Source organism: Oreochromis aureus, linkage group 3, assembly GCF_013358895.1.
Source record: "Oreochromis aureus strain Israel breed Guangdong linkage group 3, ZZ_aureus, whole genome shotgun sequence".
Taxonomy (NCBI): domain Eukaryota; kingdom Metazoa; phylum Chordata; class Actinopteri; order Cichliformes; family Cichlidae; genus Oreochromis; species Oreochromis aureus.
Window position 1 is genome coordinate 65,701,103 of NC_052944.1, and position 21,165 is coordinate 65,722,267.

Sequence of the window (21,165 nt, forward strand, 5' to 3'; positions counted from 1 at the left end):
TGCGCTGTTTCACTAATGTTCTTTGCTGTGGATGTTTCCTGTTTGACAAAAACAGCCTCATAAACAACTGCACGATCCCCCAGAATCAGATCATCAGATTGTTGCTGTACTTTCTTTGGTTTCAGCTGATCACCATAATGCTGTGAACAGGATGCGGCCAGAATAAATAAATAAACTAAACCTATGCACAGAAGAACATCTGGAAGCCCCTGAACATGAACATCTGTTTCTTCCCCCTGAGTTTTAAAATAGGAGCAAAACAGAAACAGTAGTGATGGTGGTGAAGTGGCTGTGCTCGTGAGGGGAAGAGAGATGTGCTGCCACCTGTTGGTTGTAGTTTGTCACTGAAGCTTTAATTAAACATTAGATTTTATTCTCATGAATTAATTAACTTTGAAACATATTCTTTAAAAATGGTTTTCACATGTCAGAAATAAATATTAAAAACACTCTTGGGGCTTTATTATGTACACTGTTACACCTGACCTCATAAAATTCAGCAGACAGACTTTGCGGCTGTGTCAAACATCATATTTAATCGTGGTGTGTGTTTAGCACTACAAGGCCACCGTACATCGATCTAAAGTGGATATTCTCCTTTTAAAACTTCCACAGTAAATCCTTTCTGCACCTTTGATGGTGAGTTGGAGTTTTAGAGGAGCAGACTGAACTTTAAAAGCCAAACAGCTTTGAATCTTTAAGTCTAAGTTCTGGTTAAAGAAGGTTTATTTTTAGAGTTAGTCAAAACCTGGCAAATAACTGAGAGGAAGTTTCATTTATAAGCCTTTCTTGGCCAAGTTCAAGTAAACATACATAAGATTGACACACATCTCTGCAGATGACCACACATATTCAGACCGACACACACTCACATCCCATACACAATTGTAACTGTCTCCCTGGTGTGCAATATTACCAAGTGTCATTTTTCCTACTATAACAGAGCATTTTATTGTATTTTGCACAGTTTTTTATTCTTTATTGTATAGTATTTTATTCCTGTTGTATAATATGTTATTATATTTATCTATCGAATTTATTGTGTTGTTCTTAACTTTTACTGCTCTTAAACTTGTACCTTGTACCAAACAATTTCCTATGTGTGGGGCTAATTAAGGCTTATCTTTTCTTATCTTATCCTATCTTAGCAAATGGTTTTTGAATTGTTCTTGTTTTAGTTTATTAGCTGGAAACAACTTAACAGGCTCCCAACATCCTAAACTCAGAGAACCCATAACAATGGACAAAGCTGAACAACCCTCTGGTTCATGTGTCGTTTCAGACCTTCTGTTGACTTCTTTAGGCATGGTAATTATGCTAAGTACTGCTAGCAGTCCAACAGTGAGTGGAGCTGATATTAAGGGTTAAATATAACGCTTCTTAAGTAAAGGCGGTCATTCTAGCATTAAATGTGAGGAAGAGACAGTGTAGCAATGTTGTGATTTAATATATGAAGACGTGTGTAATATTTTCTGTGAAATCAAGGCTGAGAAATGCAAAGCCATTTGTTTCTATATAATTTCATGTTAAAAACCTGTTAAAGGAAGAAGCTGAAGAGCCCGGTGTGTCCAGATCTGCTGACTGTGACGTAACTGTGGGCGATGCTAACGCTGGTTATAATATCCAATAAATAATAATAAATAAATAATAATACCCAATAAAAACAGCTTAAGTTAAACTGCCTTCTAACAGCACACAAAACAATCAGACTATTTCAGATGGTGCTACATGTCCTTCTGAAAGTATTTTATATGACCACATTTAAAGAGTTGAGAATCTATACCTAAGAATGCATTTAATAAATTAAACTGAAAATCCAACAGTACCTAAAGACTCAAACAAAACTCAAATGCAGAAAGTGATGGGGGGCATACAAATGTTTAATGCAAGATGCAAACATAACTTACATGAGTTTTGTGTGTGTGTGTGTGTGTGTGTGTGTGTGTGTGTGTGTGTGTGTGTGTGTGTGTGTGTGTGTGTGGGTGGCTTTTCATCTTTCTAACTTAAATTATGTAAGGTTACCACAGTTAGGTTGTATAAGGTGCACCTTATACAACATAGTGTATGGGTTGGTGTTAACATGAAGTATTTTTAACTGTCTCTTACACCTGTTTTTTTTTTTAATTCAGGCACTAAGTACATATAATTAGTAGTAAATAGTTGTTAGTGATTATTATATAGTGGTGAAAGAAGAAAAGCAAACAAGTCATTGGTTTAGAGTAGTGTGGATCCCCCTGAGCTTTGAAGTGTGGGAAACATCACACTCAAAATCAAACATCTTTTTTTTTTTTCTTAAATTTTGTGCATTTGAGTCAGACAGATCCTTTTTGTACACAGTCTCACAAAGCTTTTGTTAGCCACACTGCATTATGGTGAGTGGCTTGTTTACTCGCACTAGAGGTGATCATTTCAGGATATACTCCCTCTTGTGGTGTAATGGAGGAATAACTACTCTCACCAACACACATCATTCAACTAAAGAGAATAACATATCTGAACAATCAGAACATTTTAACCAAATACAATATTGTAAATAAAGGAAGAGGAGGGATTACATCCAGAAGGAAATGAAACATGCCATCTGCGCCATTGTGTTACCCCGCACCCACATTTTTCACATATTGTAAGCATCATGGTTTTCTGACTGGTTCATTAGCCCAACCTGTGTGTGTGTGTAGATAGAGCGCGCAGCAAAGGTTTTTGTCACGTGAGTGAGGGAAAAGTACCAGGGGCATGTAGCTGAACTTGTCATACCAGAGACACAGGGAGTGTTTGCGCGCGTGTGTGTGTGTCTGTCTTTAGGACAAACTACAAAGCAATAGAATTTGATTTGATGGCGATGGAAAATTTCATTTCGAGGGGGTGGGCGCCAGGGGTGGAGCCCTGCGATGCGCATGCGTCCCAGCGTGCTGCGCTATCCTGCCGTTTTCCTGTTCAAGTGCAACTTATACTCCATGTCCAAGTGGAATTTAATGCTTCATCAACGGGTCTAATGCAAAGGAAGTATGGCTATGATGCCCTTGCTCCCCATTGCACTCTCCTGGATAGTGGTTTTGGTTCCTGGTTTGGTTTCTGCGTTCAAAGGTAAGTTGGGATCATTTTCTTAAGACATCGGTGATGTTGGTGTTCGATATTAGTCTTACAGAAGGCTATTTAGGAAAAGAAAAAAAATGTTATACTTTTTTTTTTTTAAATACACTTCGTTTCACCTATTTTGATTCAGTTACGGAGTGGATAGAACTGCACATCTATCTAACTTCTGGTAAAGGGGTCGGGTTACAGTTCTAGCACAGTTTCTAGCATTCTCCCTATAGAATTCATTGACGATCAGTATTCAATTTACTTGTTATTTATTCTGAACAGTATAAAAGTTACAAATAGAGCCCAAAACTTCTAATGTCAAGTGTTCCTTATCCAAACTCGCCATTATCCCTCCCCTCGGCAGACCGGATGTTCTGGGATTCCATCCTATCTTGCAACCCATCCTACCCATTGTTTCTGCGCATGCGCACAACACGAAATCTAGTGGCGAACCGTCCTACCTTTGTGAATATCACCCAGAAACATACTTCCCACTAGTGATGTGCGATACCACTGATTTCCTTTCCGATCCAATGCCAAGTAAAATTCAGGGTGGTATCGACGATACTGATCCGATACCGATACTATGTACAAAAACTTATTTTATTTATTGTATTTCAAATTATAGCGTCATAATGATTACAGGACATCAGATCACTTATCACTTAATAATGCAGAATTCATCATATAGAAATAAAAAAACTGAAGTTGTGCGCTATTTGAACACCTTGCCTGTCTGCAGCACTAAAGGACTCTGAGAGACGTCTGTCTCTCCCTAGCAGCACCTGTCCCTGTCCTTCTCTTCAGTTCGCCTCAACATACGCTCGTCATATTCTGTGATAGGATTTACTCTGAGGTGTTTCACAAGGTAAGTGGTGCTGCCACAACACCTCACTTTTTTGCCACATGTATCACAAACCACGTCTCAGCTGTTTGTGGAGGTAAAATACGTCCGCACATGACTCCATTTACGCTCAGCCATTGTGAGTGTGCACGCCAAGCAAGGGGCTGCGACACATTTATACAGCCGTATTTCGCACATGACTATGAGAGGCGGAAGAGGAAGTAGTTCTTTCGAATGTAGACAATCCAAATGTTATAGTTTCTTTCCACTGTGTTCCTGTTCATGACAAACTACAAATTTACCCTAAATTACTAAAATATTGATATTTTAATGTGAGAATCGATTCTAGAACATAAATGATTGGTATCGGAGGAATCGATATTTCAGTATCGATCCGCACATCACTACTTCCCTCTTTGCTTTAACAGGTAAAATAAAGTGGCAAGCCGTCCTGGCTTCATGAATATGGGGTACAAGTATACTCTGATGGGCAAGGTTAAGTGGCAAACTGTCATACCTACTTAAATTTGTGCTAGAATTACTCTGTGACAGCACAAATGTGCATAAACTACTTACGGTAAATGGTAAATGGCCTGTATTTGTATAGCGCTTTATTAGTCCCTAAGGACCCCAAAGCGCTTTACAAGTTAAGTCATCCACCCATTCACACACACATTCACACACTGGTGATAGCAAGCTACATTGCTGCCCTGGGGCGCACTGACAGAGGCGAGGCTGCCGGACACTAGCGCCACCGGGCCCTCTGACCACCACCTACTGGTGAATTATGACTTAATATATTCTAGTTAAGATATAATAGGACAAAAAACTCTTATTAGTTCTGATTAATTGCTGTTGCTGTTATTATTTACAATGTCGTAAGTAGCAACTTTTCATCAGAGGAGGAATTTCCCTTTTTCACGAAAGTTTCAAAGTAGTTTACACGTGACCAAACTCTTGTACTCTTCTGGTTCCATCCTCTTATGTTGTTGGTTATTTTTCAAAAACAAACTGCAAATTCATCTTCTCGATAGCTCAGAAGCACCCAGGTAAGACACATTTTCACCTTGTATGAACAATGAGAACTCATTTGCAAAATTGATGAGGACAATCAATGTGACCTAAGGTGTTGAAAAAAATGTGTCACTGTTTGAGTCGAGTAGGCCTACCAAAATTAGGAGCTGAATAAAGTGATGCATTGTATATAGTTTATTTTCTGTAAATTTCAAAATTTATTTGGATGCCAGAGATGGAGAAATGTGTGCATGTAGCACAAAGCCTTGGCCCGTGAGTCTCTGACATGCCTGAATGTGCACTAGAAGCCATTTATAATTCTTAACTTGGTTGATCTGCTGTTCATCACAAACCAGCACAAGCAGAAATTTTTGATTTTTCCTACTGATAAAAACCTCCCTTATGGCCATTCATACTACAGAAAGTAGTAAACACAGACTTTAATGTTGCTGAATTCTCCACAGATTTAAACTGAGGACTTGTTCGGCTTTTCTCATTTCCTTATTTTTGTATCCTCTGGCCTCCTGCCTGGGACCTGAAAATCACTTTGTATGTCTCAGGTTGTGTCATGCCTGATACCATACATCAGTGCGCTTAATTTCAACATTCAGTGTGTGCTGTATTTGATCGGATGGCAGTCTGTTTGTAGCTCATGATGATTAGGACTGCAGAAAAGAATAACCAAACTTTGAATGTCTCAGTCCAGATGAACATCACAGCTGGAGAGAACGTCACTCTGCCATGTCAAGCTTCAAACAACAACAAAATCATCATAGCTATTGAGTGGAGTAGAGCTGACCTGCCCGCGGAATATGTCCTTTTTTACCGCGATGAGCAATTTGATCCAGAAAACCAGCATCCATCTTTTAAGAACCGAGTGGATCTGCAGGACAAACAGATGAAGGATGAAGACGTGTCTTTGATTCTGAACAATGTGACGACTGCTGATGCTGGAACTTACGAGTGTCGTGTCATCCAGAAAGAAACAAGCCGCGGGAAGAGAGCTCATCTGGGTGTTGACCCCATCAGCGTCATCTACCTTCATGTTGATCCTCCAGGTGAGTGAGTAGAGTTGAGTGTGTGTGTGATCAGAGGTGAAGCTGCTTCTTGGTTGTTGATGTTTGTTTCTAAAGATGTTGTTGATGAGACTTTGTAGAAAGCAGCTGGTCTGAGTGATGTGATCAGAGTGCAGTAGATAATGTCTGACAGCAGTTTGAAGAGGAAATGGATTCTGTTCTGTTCTTCACTCACCACCTACCTGACAGCTGACACCTCACACCTGTTTCTCACCTGCAGGTCAGACAGGAGGACACCCAGGGGATGGAGGGAAGGAGGATGGATCTGTTGGACTAATAGCTGGTGTGGTAGTTTCTGCTGTGCTTCTTGTTGCTGCTGTTGCTGTTTTTTTGATCTACCAAAAATGTAAGAAGCATGATCGCCAATTATACCAACCTCCTGTTGAAATGAATCATGTTTAAAACATCATAGAATTTTTCCACCTGTGACACCCAGTGGGCTGGCCTTGTTCTTGCATTCTTGTTGCCTGTTTCTTGCAGGTAGGTGGAGCTGACCCAATTATAGATGCAGCACACCTGAGAAGGCCAGTCCCAGTGTATAAAGACACCATGGCCGTTTATCAATATGCGTACTTGTGCGTACTTGCGTTCTCGTGTACTCGTGATACGTCATCAGTCGGAGACCAAGTACTGTTCCAACTCGAAGTACGCATCCTGCCGAGAACGCGAAAAAGTCCCGGATGTGTTCTCGCTCCGCCCATTTTATCGAGCATGCATCGGTGTGCACTTGGTACAGCTATATATCCCAGAATGCATTTCGTCCAAAACTCAACAGCTGTCTATAGTATTGAGTGTCCACTAGAATAGAAATAAAAGCGTTCTAACATCTCACCTGCTTGTTTTTATTAAGGTACGTACACGTATGTACATGTACACTATTTTTATTAATAGAGGTTTCACTACTGAGGTTAAAAATGATATATAAGTCACTTAGATCACTTCTAAATGTTAATGTTTGGTTTATTTCAGTGTTTTATTTGTTCCTGAGTAAACCGGTTTGGCTGTGATGAAAGTTAAGCTTCATAACATGTTACTCACAGTTAAATTAAGAGGGGACGGCAGTAGAAACTCCGGACCTGTGACATCATCACGTACGCAGGTGTTCCAATTGTACATATCGTGAGTCCGTGCTCGCCTTCTCGGCAGGTACGTACTCCCGTGTGTTCTCGGCCAGTACGTACTCACCGAGAACGCGAGTACGTACTCACGTTCTTGGGCATTGATAAACGGCTCTTGACTGAACCATGTGTCTCTCGGTCTCTCTTCGCCTGGCATCCATCATGTTCATTTGAGGCTTGATTTATGGCTGTTATATCATTTGAATTGTGTTTAAACTGGCAGTGTATTTTAAATCTGTTGTTACAAACCTGGGTTTTAAGATGGACAGTGATTTTAAATTAGTCAAATTGGGGCTACTGTCAAGTCCAGTTTTTATCATTTAATGAGCTTGGCAAAGATGAGACCTATTTTATCTCGGCCGCATTTTGAAACGGTAATCTATGCTCTTATTTCATCTCGTTTAGATTACTGTAATGCACTGTATTTTGGAGTTAGTTGGTTTCTTCTCTCTCGTCTGCAGCTGGTCCAAAATGCTGCTGCACGACTTTTAACCAGAACTTGTAAAAGAGAGCACATCACTCCCATCCTTGCTTCACTCCACTGGCTGCCTGTATATCTTAGAGTTCATTTTAAAATTCTCATGTTGGTTTCTAAATGTTTAAACTGTCTTGCCACAATTTACCTCTCTGAGCTTCTGCATCCTTACTCACCCCCCAGGTTTCTCCGGTCAGCTCACAATCTGCTCCTGGATGTACCCAGGTCCAAAAGAAAGCTCAGAGGGGACAGGGCCTTCTCTATTGCTGCTCCTAATATGTGGAACAATCTTCCCTAGCAGATTAGAGAGGCCCCCTTTTGCTGCCTACTCTTAAAACGCGTCTTAAAACCCATTTTTACTCCTTGGCTTATGACACAGTCTGATCCTGATTTTATTGTTTTTATCTAATGTGATTATTATTTTAAATGTAAAAATGCACTTTGTGTTCAGCAGGGGGCTGATCTGAAAGTGTTAATTTGCTTGCTTGCTTTAAGTTTCTTCACCTTATTTTCATTAAAATACCCTACAGCTAGTGTTTGCCAAATGAAGTTTTCTGAAGCATGGAAGCTTGTATTGAAAAACGGTTCATTACTCGAAGCTTTTCGTCCTCTCTGGTAACATCTGGTTGCCGAAAATATGAAGAGCAGCTTGAATCTACAATGAACTAAAACGAACTGCTTCATTATGACTGCCCACTCTGCAGAGTGGAGTTCACATTTCTGTCTGATATTGGACCACCGTAGTGTTGCTTTGAACGTGTATTTTTTTATTATTTTTTTTGCGGGGGGGGATTGTTGTTTATTTGTTTAATAAATCATTTTGACCAGCAAACTCTCCTTGTTTAAACATGCCCCATGGTTTGGTCTTTTTTTACTTTTGAGTCCCTGATGTTGTTAAATACAATAATTGAAAAATACCACTACACACACTTTACATATAATAATGTACAACACAATATGTAGTTTGCTTCTGCTGTGAGGTCCTGCCTCCATGTACTTACGCAATTAATCGCTGGACGGGTATAGTTATAAATAATAATATATAAGGGACAGTTTCCTATACATATTTTTGACCTGGGGGCAGAATTGATTGTGAACTGGAAAGGGAAAATGCTTATGAACTTGTAAATTAAATACATGATGACTTTAGGGTAGCCCTTTCTAATTTTTATTTAAGAAGAGAATTTGTTCCACTGTGCAATGGCCGAGTCTGTTCCTTTTCGTGGAGATAATTTGTCCTGCCTTAAGGAAAATCCCTTCACATGGCACAGAAGAGGCTGGAGTGCAGAAAAACTGGTAGAGATGCAGTTATACAGTCTACATGGGCCCCACAAACTATCAGCTAAAGAAAATAATTAAGTTGCTGCACATTTTGCAGACTAACATTTTAAGATAATTAAAAAAATAAAATATATCTTTTTATAACATTAAATGTTACGAGTCAAATGGAAGTCTTTCTAAAGTTATTTAATGACATTTATATTATGAAAAGCAGATTTTGGACATTTTAAGTTTTTCCTGTTTTCAGATAAAATAAACACGCTCTAAACAGAAGCAAACAACAAGAACACAAAGCTGGAAAACCCACCCGATTGACCAAAATCAACTCAAAATACTCCCACACAACAGAACCTCCTCTATTCCTCGCTGGCTCCAAATCTGTCAGTAGAAATATTAGTGGTTCGCTCTCTGTCACCATCAAAACACTCCACAAATTCCGTGAATGATTCACTTCTATAAACCACTGAATCAGGTACTTCTAAGTGAAGCTTCAGACGTCACTGATCACATGACTCTGGCCAAACGAATCAAGCCTCGACACTGTGCTTCTGAATCAGTGTGTTGATTTTTTTTGACACACGCGCCAGAGCGTCTGCTTCAAGCGGGCCATCACTACTTACAGCTTTTAAAAGTGTGGGCTCCCACTTGTTTGTCACGTCCTTGAGCCGGGTTGTGACAAATGGGGGCTCGTCTGTGCAATTATCTTGGTTTGGTAAGCTCTCTAAATTTTGATTGAGAGCTAGACTGTTTTAGTGTTGTTTCATTATATCTGTTCAGATGTCTTTTTCTAGTTGTGTCTTGGCTAGGACTTGCCTTGTAGGCAATTGTTGAGTTAATTGTTGATAGGTTTGGTTATTTGTGGTGATTTGATATTCTGAGTTTGCTGTGTATTGTTTTTGGGAGGCCACATTGTTTAGGAAGATTAAAGTGGAGGCAGTCATATTAACACTGATGTTTTTCTATAAAGTTCTGTTTGTAAGTTTAGTGGTGCTGGTGTTGACTTTGGAGCGCATGAGCTGTATTGATTAATGAATATGCATAAGTTAAAATCAGTGCTTTCCCTGTTAGGTTGAAGGAGTGTTTCTCTCTTGAGAATCATTCATGAAATTTCTGTTGCAGTGAACATGGTTAGAGCTGTTGTCTCTGGAGCACGTCCCCAGAATCGAGGGGGTCGCTGTTTGTGCAGTTGCCTTTCTCTTTCTGGTGGTTTTTACTGCATAAGTACCCACTGTAAGTAACTGTATGAAGACTAGGCTTAAGTTCAATAGATTTGGGGTTAGGCAGTTAGTTGGGAAGTGCTGATTTCAATTGCATGTCAAGGATCAACACTTTGCTGTTATGGCTACAGTTGATGCTTTTGTTCAGTCTCCATCAGAGGAACTCTTGAATAGCTGTACCAAAGATCAACTATTGAAACTTGCTGAGCATTATGATGTTGATGTTGGAGATAAGCGGTTGAAAGATGATATTAAAGAAGTGCTAAAGGCTGCATTAGTAAAGAAAGAGGTGTTGACAGGTAAAATGCAGACTTTAGTGGCTGAGGTTGATCAGTCTGTGGTCTCAGATGTCACTAGCTCCGCTAACAGTCAGCTGACAGAGTGTACCAAGCTCACAGCCCCCGTGTTCCATCTTAACTGTTTTTTTTTTGTTTGTTTGTTTGTAGTGATAGGTAGATGAGGCCCCGTGAAGCGTTTCAGCACATTCCCCAAACTGTATCGATACTGTGTCGACACAGTGTTGCTGTTTTGCTCCATAATGACACCTGCTGGACCTTAAATAAATAACCTTAAATAACCTTAAAAAAAACAGGCAACTTACTTGAGACTCACAACAGACACTGACTCAATGACCATGTCATACTTTTATACACTGTAAGGCAAGGGTGTAGATTTGGCATGGACGGAAGGGACATGTCCCCACCAATATTCAGCAATTATTGAATTGTCCCCACCAATAATTTGATCTCTTCGAGTAAAGAAAAACAAACCCGATAGAAAAAAAAAAAAAGATCTGTCAGCGTCTCAGTCACCCAGCGGTGCAGAAAGAGTTAAATTACGTTCTCTACTGGAGTCCTACCTCATGTGACAAATAAGGCCAATGTGATTGGCTGTGCCTTTCTGGGATCTCTGTTTAATTTTAGCAGCGGCAAACCTGGCTGCAAGGAGGAGAGGAGGATGGCAGCAAAAAGGAAGAACCTGGATATAAGAAAGTATTTTTCAAAGAAACCTGTAAGTCACTTAAAGTTCACTTATAAAATGAATCCGTCATGATAACGTTACAGGCTATGCAAGGCTTTGGCCCGCATCAGTCTAAAATTGTGTGTCACCATGAATAACGTGTTTTGGACACTAACTGCACAACAGTTAGCACTATTAGTTCTCTCAGTCTCAGAGTAACATTTCTAATTTTGATTGAAACTGTCAGAGAAAACGGCAGCCTCGAGCAGGCCAGGATATTAGTTTACAGAGGCTGTTAAAATTATATGTCTAACGTTAAAATGTTGGTGACACAATAATTTCATCCTAATGGCACTGACATATTCATAGGGTTAATTTTTGAGACAATATATCATGAGATAGTCATGATTTTGCAAATATTCCACCTTGTAGTGCAGTTTGCACAAATTGTTTTAAAAATGCACTCATCCTACAAACATTACTGACGAGTCAAGATCTGCACAAATTGACAGAAACACTGAAGCAGCTCCACATTTTATTCTTATTGTCATGTATGTCCTATTTGTCAGGTGACAGAAGAACCAACACAAAGCTCAGAGAGCAAGACACAAGATGGTGACACAAAATCACAGGTGAAATTGGATGTTGACCTGGTGGTTCACGACTGTATTTGAAGCACATGTGTGACTGCATGTATTTGGAATGTCTCGCTGTTATTTATCAGGTGACAGAGGCAGCTCTGCCATGTTGTAGCTCAGACAGAAGTGGAGAGGCGAGGTCACAGGTGACTGACTGATGATGTGGTGCTATAAACTAATTATTATTTATTATCATGACAATTGTCAGGCTGCTGATGTAAATTGATTCATTAGTGTAGATTTAACAAAGAATCTGAATTGACAAGTCTCACTTTTTATATGGCATGGATCAATGTGTTATTTTATCAGGTAGCAGCATGTCCTAGTGCAGTCAGAGGGGAAGAGCCTGGGCCAAAGGTGAGGCACATCAAGCACATAATAATAATTTTAATCTGAGGATAAAATGCATGTACTGAGGCTGAGAGAAGCTTCAGTGCTCTCAGAAGACTAAAAACATGGCTAAGGTCAACAATGATTGAGATTAAACAATGCTGCTGACGCACACGGTTTTATTTAAATTCAGCCACCAGGTGGCAGCACGTCCCCTTCAACTTTTCCCACAGAGCTAAAACCATGGAAGGATTCACATGACTTTTTACCCTAAACGCAATTTATGTTCATGTGTTAAGACGTACTACAAAACGACAGAAAGTACACACAAATACGTATTTTGGTGTTTAGATTTATTTATTCCTTCTATTCTCGGTGAAGTGGAGACTCTGTCTGGGTTACAGGAAACGTTTAAGTAGAACATACACTTTGCTTTCTGTTACAGCACGAAGAAAGTCCGACATTTATGGGTTTGGATTCTGGGGATGTTACTATAAATAATATCACATCTACACTCACAAAACACAATCGCAGTCACAAGAGTACTGAGACTCTGGACTTCCCCTGTGTGTCTGTCAGTCAAGGTACCACAGAGCAGCTGCTGCATTAGACAAAGTAAAAAGGAAATGCCTCGTTTCTCTTCATTAAATACGATTTCTCGTTAAAGAGATCCTCTGCTCTCCTTTGAAACCATGTTGAAGGTTTTAGAGAACCTCAGATTAGCTTCAAAGTACAGATACGCCTGTATTAAACTTTTAATGTGCGGTGTTTGACTCTAAACCATCTGAATATGAGTTCATATTCAGATATCTTACATTTCTTGGTTATTTGTAAGCCAGCATATAATTATTAAGAAGCCTAATTTACAAGAGTGTCTTTACTGAGATCAAGTAAACATAGTTTCTTTATGACTGTATGTTCGGATAATGACCTGTGCGTCTGTTTTCAGCTTGCTGCTGCGTGCTTTATGCTTTATTCCTGGCTGTGGGGGTAGGCAGAAAAAAATGGCTGTCGTAGGTCTGTTTTTTCTTTCCTGTTTTCTAATCGAAGCAGTAGGTTATGCACCACGTTTACAGAAAAGACGAACCGAGGAACAGCCAAACTAAGTAAAATAATTAAACCAGAGAACAAAAGAAAAACGACCAGGCAGGTTTAACTTACAGATCACAAACCTAACACTAACTCTAACAAATAAGGAAACAGCTCTGCAGTCAGTCACGCCCTGAAAGTAAAGTCACTGTGGCTCGATGATCGTGAAAAGGATCTGTCAGGTTTTGTCAGGGACTCCACTAAATAACAACGACGCACAAAATAAACACAAAATGAACTCATAGAAACTTAGAAAAGAAAATTCAAAGACAGTTAAGAGAATTTAGCTCTCTAACTGATTAAAGTCAACACATCAGGCAAAACTCCTACTCCTACATACCACACTCTTTAACCCTGAAACTTCGGCGCTGCTCGTTTTTATTTTTATTATCTTCATGTAAAACAGAGCGAAGTGAACTCCACCACAGCTTTGTGGAGTCAAAGTACAGACTGTCACCTTTATCCGTCTGGCTGGCATTAAAACGTGTGGGGTGTAAAAAAAAAAAACTCTCTTTCAGTTCTAAAGTTTTACTTATCAGGACATAGTTAAAAACGTTTCACTTCATCGGGTTAGTAGGTCTTAAACTATGTCCATACAACTGCAGATAAACACAAACACATGATGTCTGTGTTCACAACTGCATCAGCAGTGTTTCAGCTGTGGTCACAGGCTGCAAATGAAAGATAAAAAGTTCACACTGAGATAATGATCGAGTTTCAAACTGCCGAAGTTACTGGTGAACTTGCGCAAAAGTCAGGTAAGACTAATCACTGTTTCACAAAACAGAGCGAGGAGCAACCAGCAGCCGGGCGTGTTGGTAATATTCATGGATACAGAGGTAATGTTTATTTGATCCCAAGAAGAAATATGATTCCTGCTCAGATTAGCACCAACGTCACGTGGTGTTAGAGTACTCTGATCCTGTAGGGGTAAATGTGACACTCAGGAATTTGCTTGTGGGTGTCGGCAACAGAGAATTCCTATGTGAGCACAAACGGTCAACTGTTGTTGTTACAGAGGAAATGCAGCAGAGTGTGAAACGGCAACAAACCACAAACTCCGCCTGAATTTCTCCATTTTGGTTTCTTTGTGGTCTGAACGCAGAACAGGGCAGGGCAGATATTTCATTTATAAGTCTTGGTCACACAGTTAAGCACGTTTCGATTAGTTTTATTCTTTTAATCTGTAAATCGGCAGATTCAAATTAGCTCTTGTTTCTGCTTCCTTATACACAGTCAGTCTTTGAAAACTGTGAACCACATTTTCACAAACAGTTGAGACTGACTCGTTAAAAAGTGCCAAACCAGTCAAATATGAGAGGTTTTGCATAAATCCATAAACGACTCATGTTTCAAAGTGCAGCCTGACAGACTCTTGAGCTCCAGCATGCACTAAAGCCCATCAAAAGCCAGCAGCTGTGTTCAGGTGCAAACACAGATCTGGGTTATTGTTCTGACAGGTTAACCCACACTCACATCCTGCTAGCTAACAGTATGTAGTCGCAACCTAACCCAACTTAAAAACATCAGTGGAAAACTTCAAGATGAGACACGTGTGGTATGTTTACTCGGAAAGTGAACAGACAGAAATGTACACTCAAAAAAATGAACTCAGCCTATCTCTGCTTTTACTAAAGTAGATTTTGTTGTTTGTTCTTAATAAACTCGATTTTGCAAAAATTCTTAAAGTGTTTGTGCAAATTTAATTTAATGTTGTTACTTTTTGTTGTTACACAAAGTCGTTGAACTGTGTCAACGTAACATTGTTGAGTAAATTCACAGGTTTGTCCCTCTGCACATACTGCTGCGTGCAGAGCCGCCTAAGGGCCAATGCGCATGCGCACCACCCTCTTTCTCAAGCTTGCTTTTTCTTCGGCATGTGGACTGGTTCAGCCGCATTTTTGTCCAAAAATCAGGTAAGAAGTCATTTTTCTTGTAAAGCCCGTCTACATATATATGTTCACAAGTGCTAATGTCGCAAGTGCTACTAAGAAAAGAGTACAGGCAGGGTTTTGCCCGGTAAAGGTTTGCTAACGTGGACTTGCTGCACGTGAGTTTCCAAATGATTTTGGAGGGGACTCCATTGCAATAGCAAAGCTCTGTTTTCAGCCCAAATGTAGTGTAGCGCTAGCGTCGGTATGCGTCGGTACAGACAGCGCATTCGGTCCGGCACGCACTTTCGCGCCGAGTTTATACTCGGACGCCTGACTGCGTTGCACTTTAGCCAACAACAGTGGAAAAACGCTCCTCGCTAGCAGACAGGTTAGGGTGTATTTTCTGTCTAATATTTCAGCTTACGTTTTGATGTAGCTTGCAGAAAGCATTTAGTAAGCTGGTGTAAGATGAACTGCATTAATGTTGTACAATGTCCATGGGATTTCTCACTCGACTTTTAATGTCAGATTACACACACATTTAGACAATATGCAGTAGTGATGATGTAGATCAATAAATTCATTGTTGTAGCATACAATATTAAAAATAAAACTGATTAATATGAAACATTAACAATGTGCAAATTATTTAGTTTTTTCAGGGACAGTGTAATGAAAATGTCTTTTGTGCTTCTCCCCCAGATACGTTGATGTGGCAGTGCAAATTGTGCAAAAAAGTGGAGTCATCACGAGCTTTGTTATTAAAACACTACAGGTTAGTTCATAGTAGACAGCAGTATCCATGTGCCTATTCTGATTGTGTCTGTGTTTTCAAAACATGGAATGCTCTACATAGCCACTTAAGCAGATCACATACCCAAAGAACTCTAGACAAGTCTGTGAGTTTGGCAACATTTAACTGCCATTTGTGTTCCTGCTGCAACATAGCTTCAGAGCACGAGTATTTTTCTCACATTAACAACCATCTAAAATGTGACGAGACTGTGCATTGCATGTTTGAGGGTTGTTCTTTCAAAACAAATATCTATGGTACATTCAAGTCTCATCGAAATAGGAAACACAATCCTTATACCTTAAAAGACTTTAAAATCGGTATTGCTAACACTATTGTAGGCCAAACATCAGCTGATGACAGTACAGACACTATTGTAGAAGAGGACATAAGTGCAAATATTGATCACGATACAACTACAAGTGAGACTGAAGATTTGGCAAATGTAATAGAACTTAATTTTGCATCTCTTTTACTTAAGTTGGAAAACTGTTTTCATGTTCCCAGCATAGCAATTGACGAGTTGCTTTCAGAATTGCACTACCTGATAAGCTGTGCATCAGTGCCTTTGACAAATCAAGTAATTGTAGACATACTCAAGAATCATAACCTTTGTCTAGACCAGCGTGTTATTGAAGAACTGACAAAGGCAGTTTCTTTTAACCCTTTGTTAAAAGCCATAGAAAAGGACGGCACACTTGCCACTGCCTTCAAACGCAGACAGTATTACAGAAAACATTTTGAAGTAATTGATCCAATTGAATACATTCTCGACTCCCAAAGCAAGAGGACCTTTCAGTATATTCCTATTCTAAAATCATTACAGCAGATATTTAAACAAGAAAACATACTGAACAAATTTGTCACTAGCCACAATCAGAATGCTTTTGTAAATAAGGAAAAGTATACATCATATAAAGATGGTCTACATTTTCAAAATAATGAGTTTTTCTCAGGCGGTGAACTAAGAATCTCTATTTGTCTTTATGTTGATGATTTCGAAATTTGCTAGGGATGCAACGATACCAATTTTTTCAAACCGATCCGATACCGATACTTGGATCTGAGTACTTGCCGATACCGAGTACAAAAACCGATACTTCTACCACGCACAAGTTAAACTTAACCAGTAGTAAAGAAACGACCCCAGACAACTCTTTAACCCAAACGAAACGTTCACTGAACGTAAGGGCAGAGACAAATACTGTACAACACATCCCTTTTTTAAACTCAAATGATATTCCAATTCCTTAACCAAATGAAATACACTGTATAAATGAAATAATTCCCTTTCAAATTATATTAAACAACCCAACTTATGTTATCACCTTTTGGTAAGTGACTCACTAATATACACTCCAAAACACGTTATATAAATCCACTAAACACACAATATTCACACATGGGCTCCACACACTCACATTCACACTTGTTGCAGGCCTGTTTGCTGCTCACGCCAGACGATGGAGAAAAATCCTCTTCTCCCCAGTAAGAGCACAAAAGTCTGACTTACATTTCCGTTGCTCGGTAGATCGCCGTTCACCAGTCCCACACTAAATCCACTCCCTGCGGACCCGATGCTGTCTCTGCTACAGCGCGTTAGCGAGTCACTGTCCAGCTCTCCGACAGTCCATAGCGGCTGCCTCCTTGGCGAAGCCAAGCAGTCCGGGCTAGCCTTTAGCCTCGGCGATCGTAGCTGGAAACACAGCACGGTGGTGCGACCATTGAAACAAAAAGTCACTTCACCCACACTCTGTTGTGAAGCTCTCACACGGTCAGTTTTCTAGTCACACACTCTTTTGTGCTGGTTAACCTCAGTAAAACTAGCCGAGTCTCTCACTTTGGTTCAGCTAACCTCCATGCCGTTCTGTTCTCCTCCTCCATTGCAACAGATACACAGGTCCCGTTTTATGCTACCTTCATGGGCCTCCAGAAAATGAGAACTCTGAAAAATATTTTAACTCCCTTCAGAGTTACATACCATAAAATAATACTTTTATGATTAACATAACAGTTTGATTGCTCTAATTACCTGTATTTACCTTGTGACATATTACAGGGCAAATTACATTCAGGGTAGAGTTACATCACATAACATCAACTGTGAACACCTTATGTTACCGTGGCGTTTAAGTCCATGGGAATTATGAGTATCCACTCCCAAATTCCCATCCGGGCTACATTAGTATCGGTTCATGGTATCGGTTAACTTTTACGAGTACGAGTACGCACACATTTTACAGTATCGGCGCCGATACCCGATACCAGTATCGGTGCATCCCTAAAATTTGCAATCCATTGGGGACATCACGGAAAAAGCATAAACTTTGCTCAGTTTATTGGATTTTAGGTAACTTGCCACCAGGTAGTCATTCATCCCTCTCTTCTATTTATTTGGCTCTCTTGTGCAAAAGTGAGGACCTTAGGACCTTTGGCTATCCAAAAATATTTGAGCCACTTTTGCAAGACCTTGTCATTTTAGAGCAGCAGGGAGTGTTTATTGACAATTTAGGGGTCAACTTTAAAGGCACTGTCCAATATGTAGTGGCAGACAGCCTCGGAGCTCATGGATTGGCCGGTTTTGTGGAAAGTTTTTCTGGAGATTACTTTTGCAGGTTTTGTACTGCTACACGCTCAGAGATTGAATCAAAAGCTACAAATAGTGACTTTTCTCTGAGAACTGAGGAGCTCCATCGTGTACATATAGCAACTGCACGTGAGACAGGGGTAGCTTGTTGTGGTGTGAAAAGCTCGTGTGTCTTGGCAGACAGTCTGTCTTTCTTCAAGGTCACTGCAGGATTCCCCCCTGATCTTGCACATGACCTTTTTGAAGGTATTGTGCCTTTTGAGATAGCTGAGTGCCTTCGAATACTATTATTATTTGGCTCTTTTGTGCAAAAGTGAGGACCTTGAGGCGACTTTTGTTGTGATTTGGCGCTATATAAATAAAATTGAATTGAATACTAATAGGCAAGAAGTACATCACTTTTGAAAATCTAAATAGACTTGTTCAGTCATTTCCCTACAAAGGGGGGGGGATCAGACTAATCGCCATCAGAAATTGCCTCACAATTTTCTTAGTAAAAAAACCGTTGGTGGCAATGCACATGAAAATTGGTGTTTACTAAGACTTCTGCCACTTATTATTGGACAACACATACCTGAAAATGAACCAGCTTGGGAACTTCTACTAGATTTGAAGGATATTGTTAAGCTTGTTGTGTGTCCTGTTCATAACAGTGACTCAGTTGCATACCTGGAGAGTAAGATTTTAGACCACCATCAAAGGTACAAAGAAGTATGCCCAGATAGAAGACCATTGCCAAAACATCACTTTCTGGCTCATTATCCCTCAATAATTCGCCATTTTGGTCCACTTGCCTTATTATGGACAATCAGATTCGAGGCAAAGCACACATTTTTTTAAAAAGTTGCTAGACACACAAACTGCTTCAAAAACATAACCCTGTCTTTGTCAACCAAACACCAGCTCATGATTGGCCATTACATGCATTCATCAGGCTGTAGCAAAGCCACTTTTGAGGTTTCACGAGTCTCGGCAGTCCCAGTAGAACTTCTCAAACGTGAAATTGCACATTGTCTTGCTGAAAAGTACCCTGACACAGCTGTAGTTAGCCTTGCCCAGAGTGTGTCTGTTGCGGGCATCTACTACAGGAAGGGCATGTTAATAGTACATGGATCACTGGGGGGTCTGCCAGAGTTTGCTTGAAATCCTGCAGATGTGTATTTTGGCAGATTCGTTGGTGTTTATAGTAAAAAAACTGAGCTCGTGGTACACTGAACACTATAGATCCTTCAAAATTGACCCATCTCCAAAGGAAATTTCTCTTGTTGCACATGAGGATCTGGTGGATTGTTATTGTGTGGATGCTGGACGCATCCACACTATTGAGTTCCTGTTTCTCTTTATTGTGTGGATGCCCTCAAGGGCTTCCACACTATTGAGTTCCTGTTTCTCTTTATTGTGTGGATGCTGGAGGCATCCACACTATTGAGTTCCTGTTTCTCTTTATTCTTGAGATCCTGTTTCTCTTTATTCTTTATCTTTACTTTATTGTGTGGATGCCCTAAAAGGGCTTCCACACTATTGAGTTCCTGTTTCTCTTTATTAAGTGTGCCTATGTAATAGCACACTTAATAAGCAGAATAATAAATCTGTCGAATAGTAATAATTGTGCCTATGTAATGGCACACTTATTACTATTCGACAGATTTATTATTCTGCTTATTAAGTGTGCCTATGTAATGGCACACTTATTACTATTCGACAGATTTATTATTCTTATTCATAAACTTATTATTATTTTTCTTCCGCCTGAAATTATGAACTTTTTCACGGCCCGCAGCTTTGAGATGACCCCCACGTATGTTACACCGTTTCGTGTGGCTCGATCGGGAATAGGGTGCTATGACTTTTGGTAGGGATTCGTCGCACAGTTTTCCCGAAATTCCCCAAAAAAGACCCAATTTTTCCCCATTCATTTCGATTGGGAAGGGCCCGAAAAAAGGCGCCAACCCAGGCCACTTTGAAGGCCTACCGCTCGGCCATTCTAAGTTTTAGGAAAATTGAGATTTTCACGGAATGTTCGCCCCACTGTCAACTGCCAAAAAAACAGAGTGTGGACAATAATTTAAAAAATTTGTCTTTCTCGTCCTGTCCCACCCAAACCGTTTACCCTACATCAATAATTTATACATCAAAACGTAGCTATCGTTGTCTTCTTTCATCCAATGTGTTTCTTATCAAGATCAGATTTACGGTTTTCTCACAAATGCCATCAAAGCGCAGCCTCCTCCTCTCTGTCCCCATAGACGACCATTCTAAAACTGCTCTCAATTTTCAGCTCAAACCTAACATCGAAGGGTGTTTTTACACTGTCACCACGTCAGTATAATACACTCTACAGGCATGAAAATTTAATATGTTGTAGTCGGGAAGTTCCTGCCACTCACGGTGAAAGAATTATTGCGATCGGACCTACAGTTTTCTCTTGGCAAGCATTTGTTTCAGAGCTTAATTCCTGTTTGCCCATCTCTCTGTCTGAGCCCAACTGCAGAGTGTGTGTGTGTGTGTGTCCCATCCCCTCCTGCCACTCACAGGAGTTACTATAGCAACAGGCCCTTACAGCTGAGTGCAGGAACAGCTGATGACTCTCTGCTTAAAACTCAGCAGTTTTTTGCTCCAAATACATACATCCTGATGTCTTTGGACAACAGATCCGGCAGTAGCATAGGCACACTTAAAATTTCTTCGGAAATTTTCGCTTTCTAGTTAAGTGTGCCTATGTAATGGCACACTTATTACTATTCGACAGATTTATTAAGTGTGCCTATGTAATAGCACACTTATTACT

At 40.0% G+C, this 21,165-nt stretch overlaps 1 protein-coding gene across 3 annotated transcripts in view; it reads left to right on the forward strand.

Moving 5' to 3' along the window:
* Positions 1–14,908: 14,908 nt before the first annotated feature.
* The window catches only part of LOC120437078, a 91,022-nt gene continuing 84,765 nt past the window's right edge, over positions 14,909–21,165 (forward strand). The window contains exons 1-2 of one of the 3 annotated variants that reach the window (XM_039607811.1): positions 14,909–15,039; positions 15,700–15,772. In XM_039607811.1, the coding sequence (XP_039463745.1) occupies positions 14,954–15,039; positions 15,700–15,772 (159 nt within the window). In that variant the 5' untranslated portion in view covers positions 14,909–14,953. Of the gene's footprint in view, positions 15,040–15,257; positions 15,386–15,699; positions 15,773–21,165 lie in introns of those variants that run through there. The other 2 variants (XR_005610812.1, XR_005610814.1) reach the window with 2 other exon arrangements.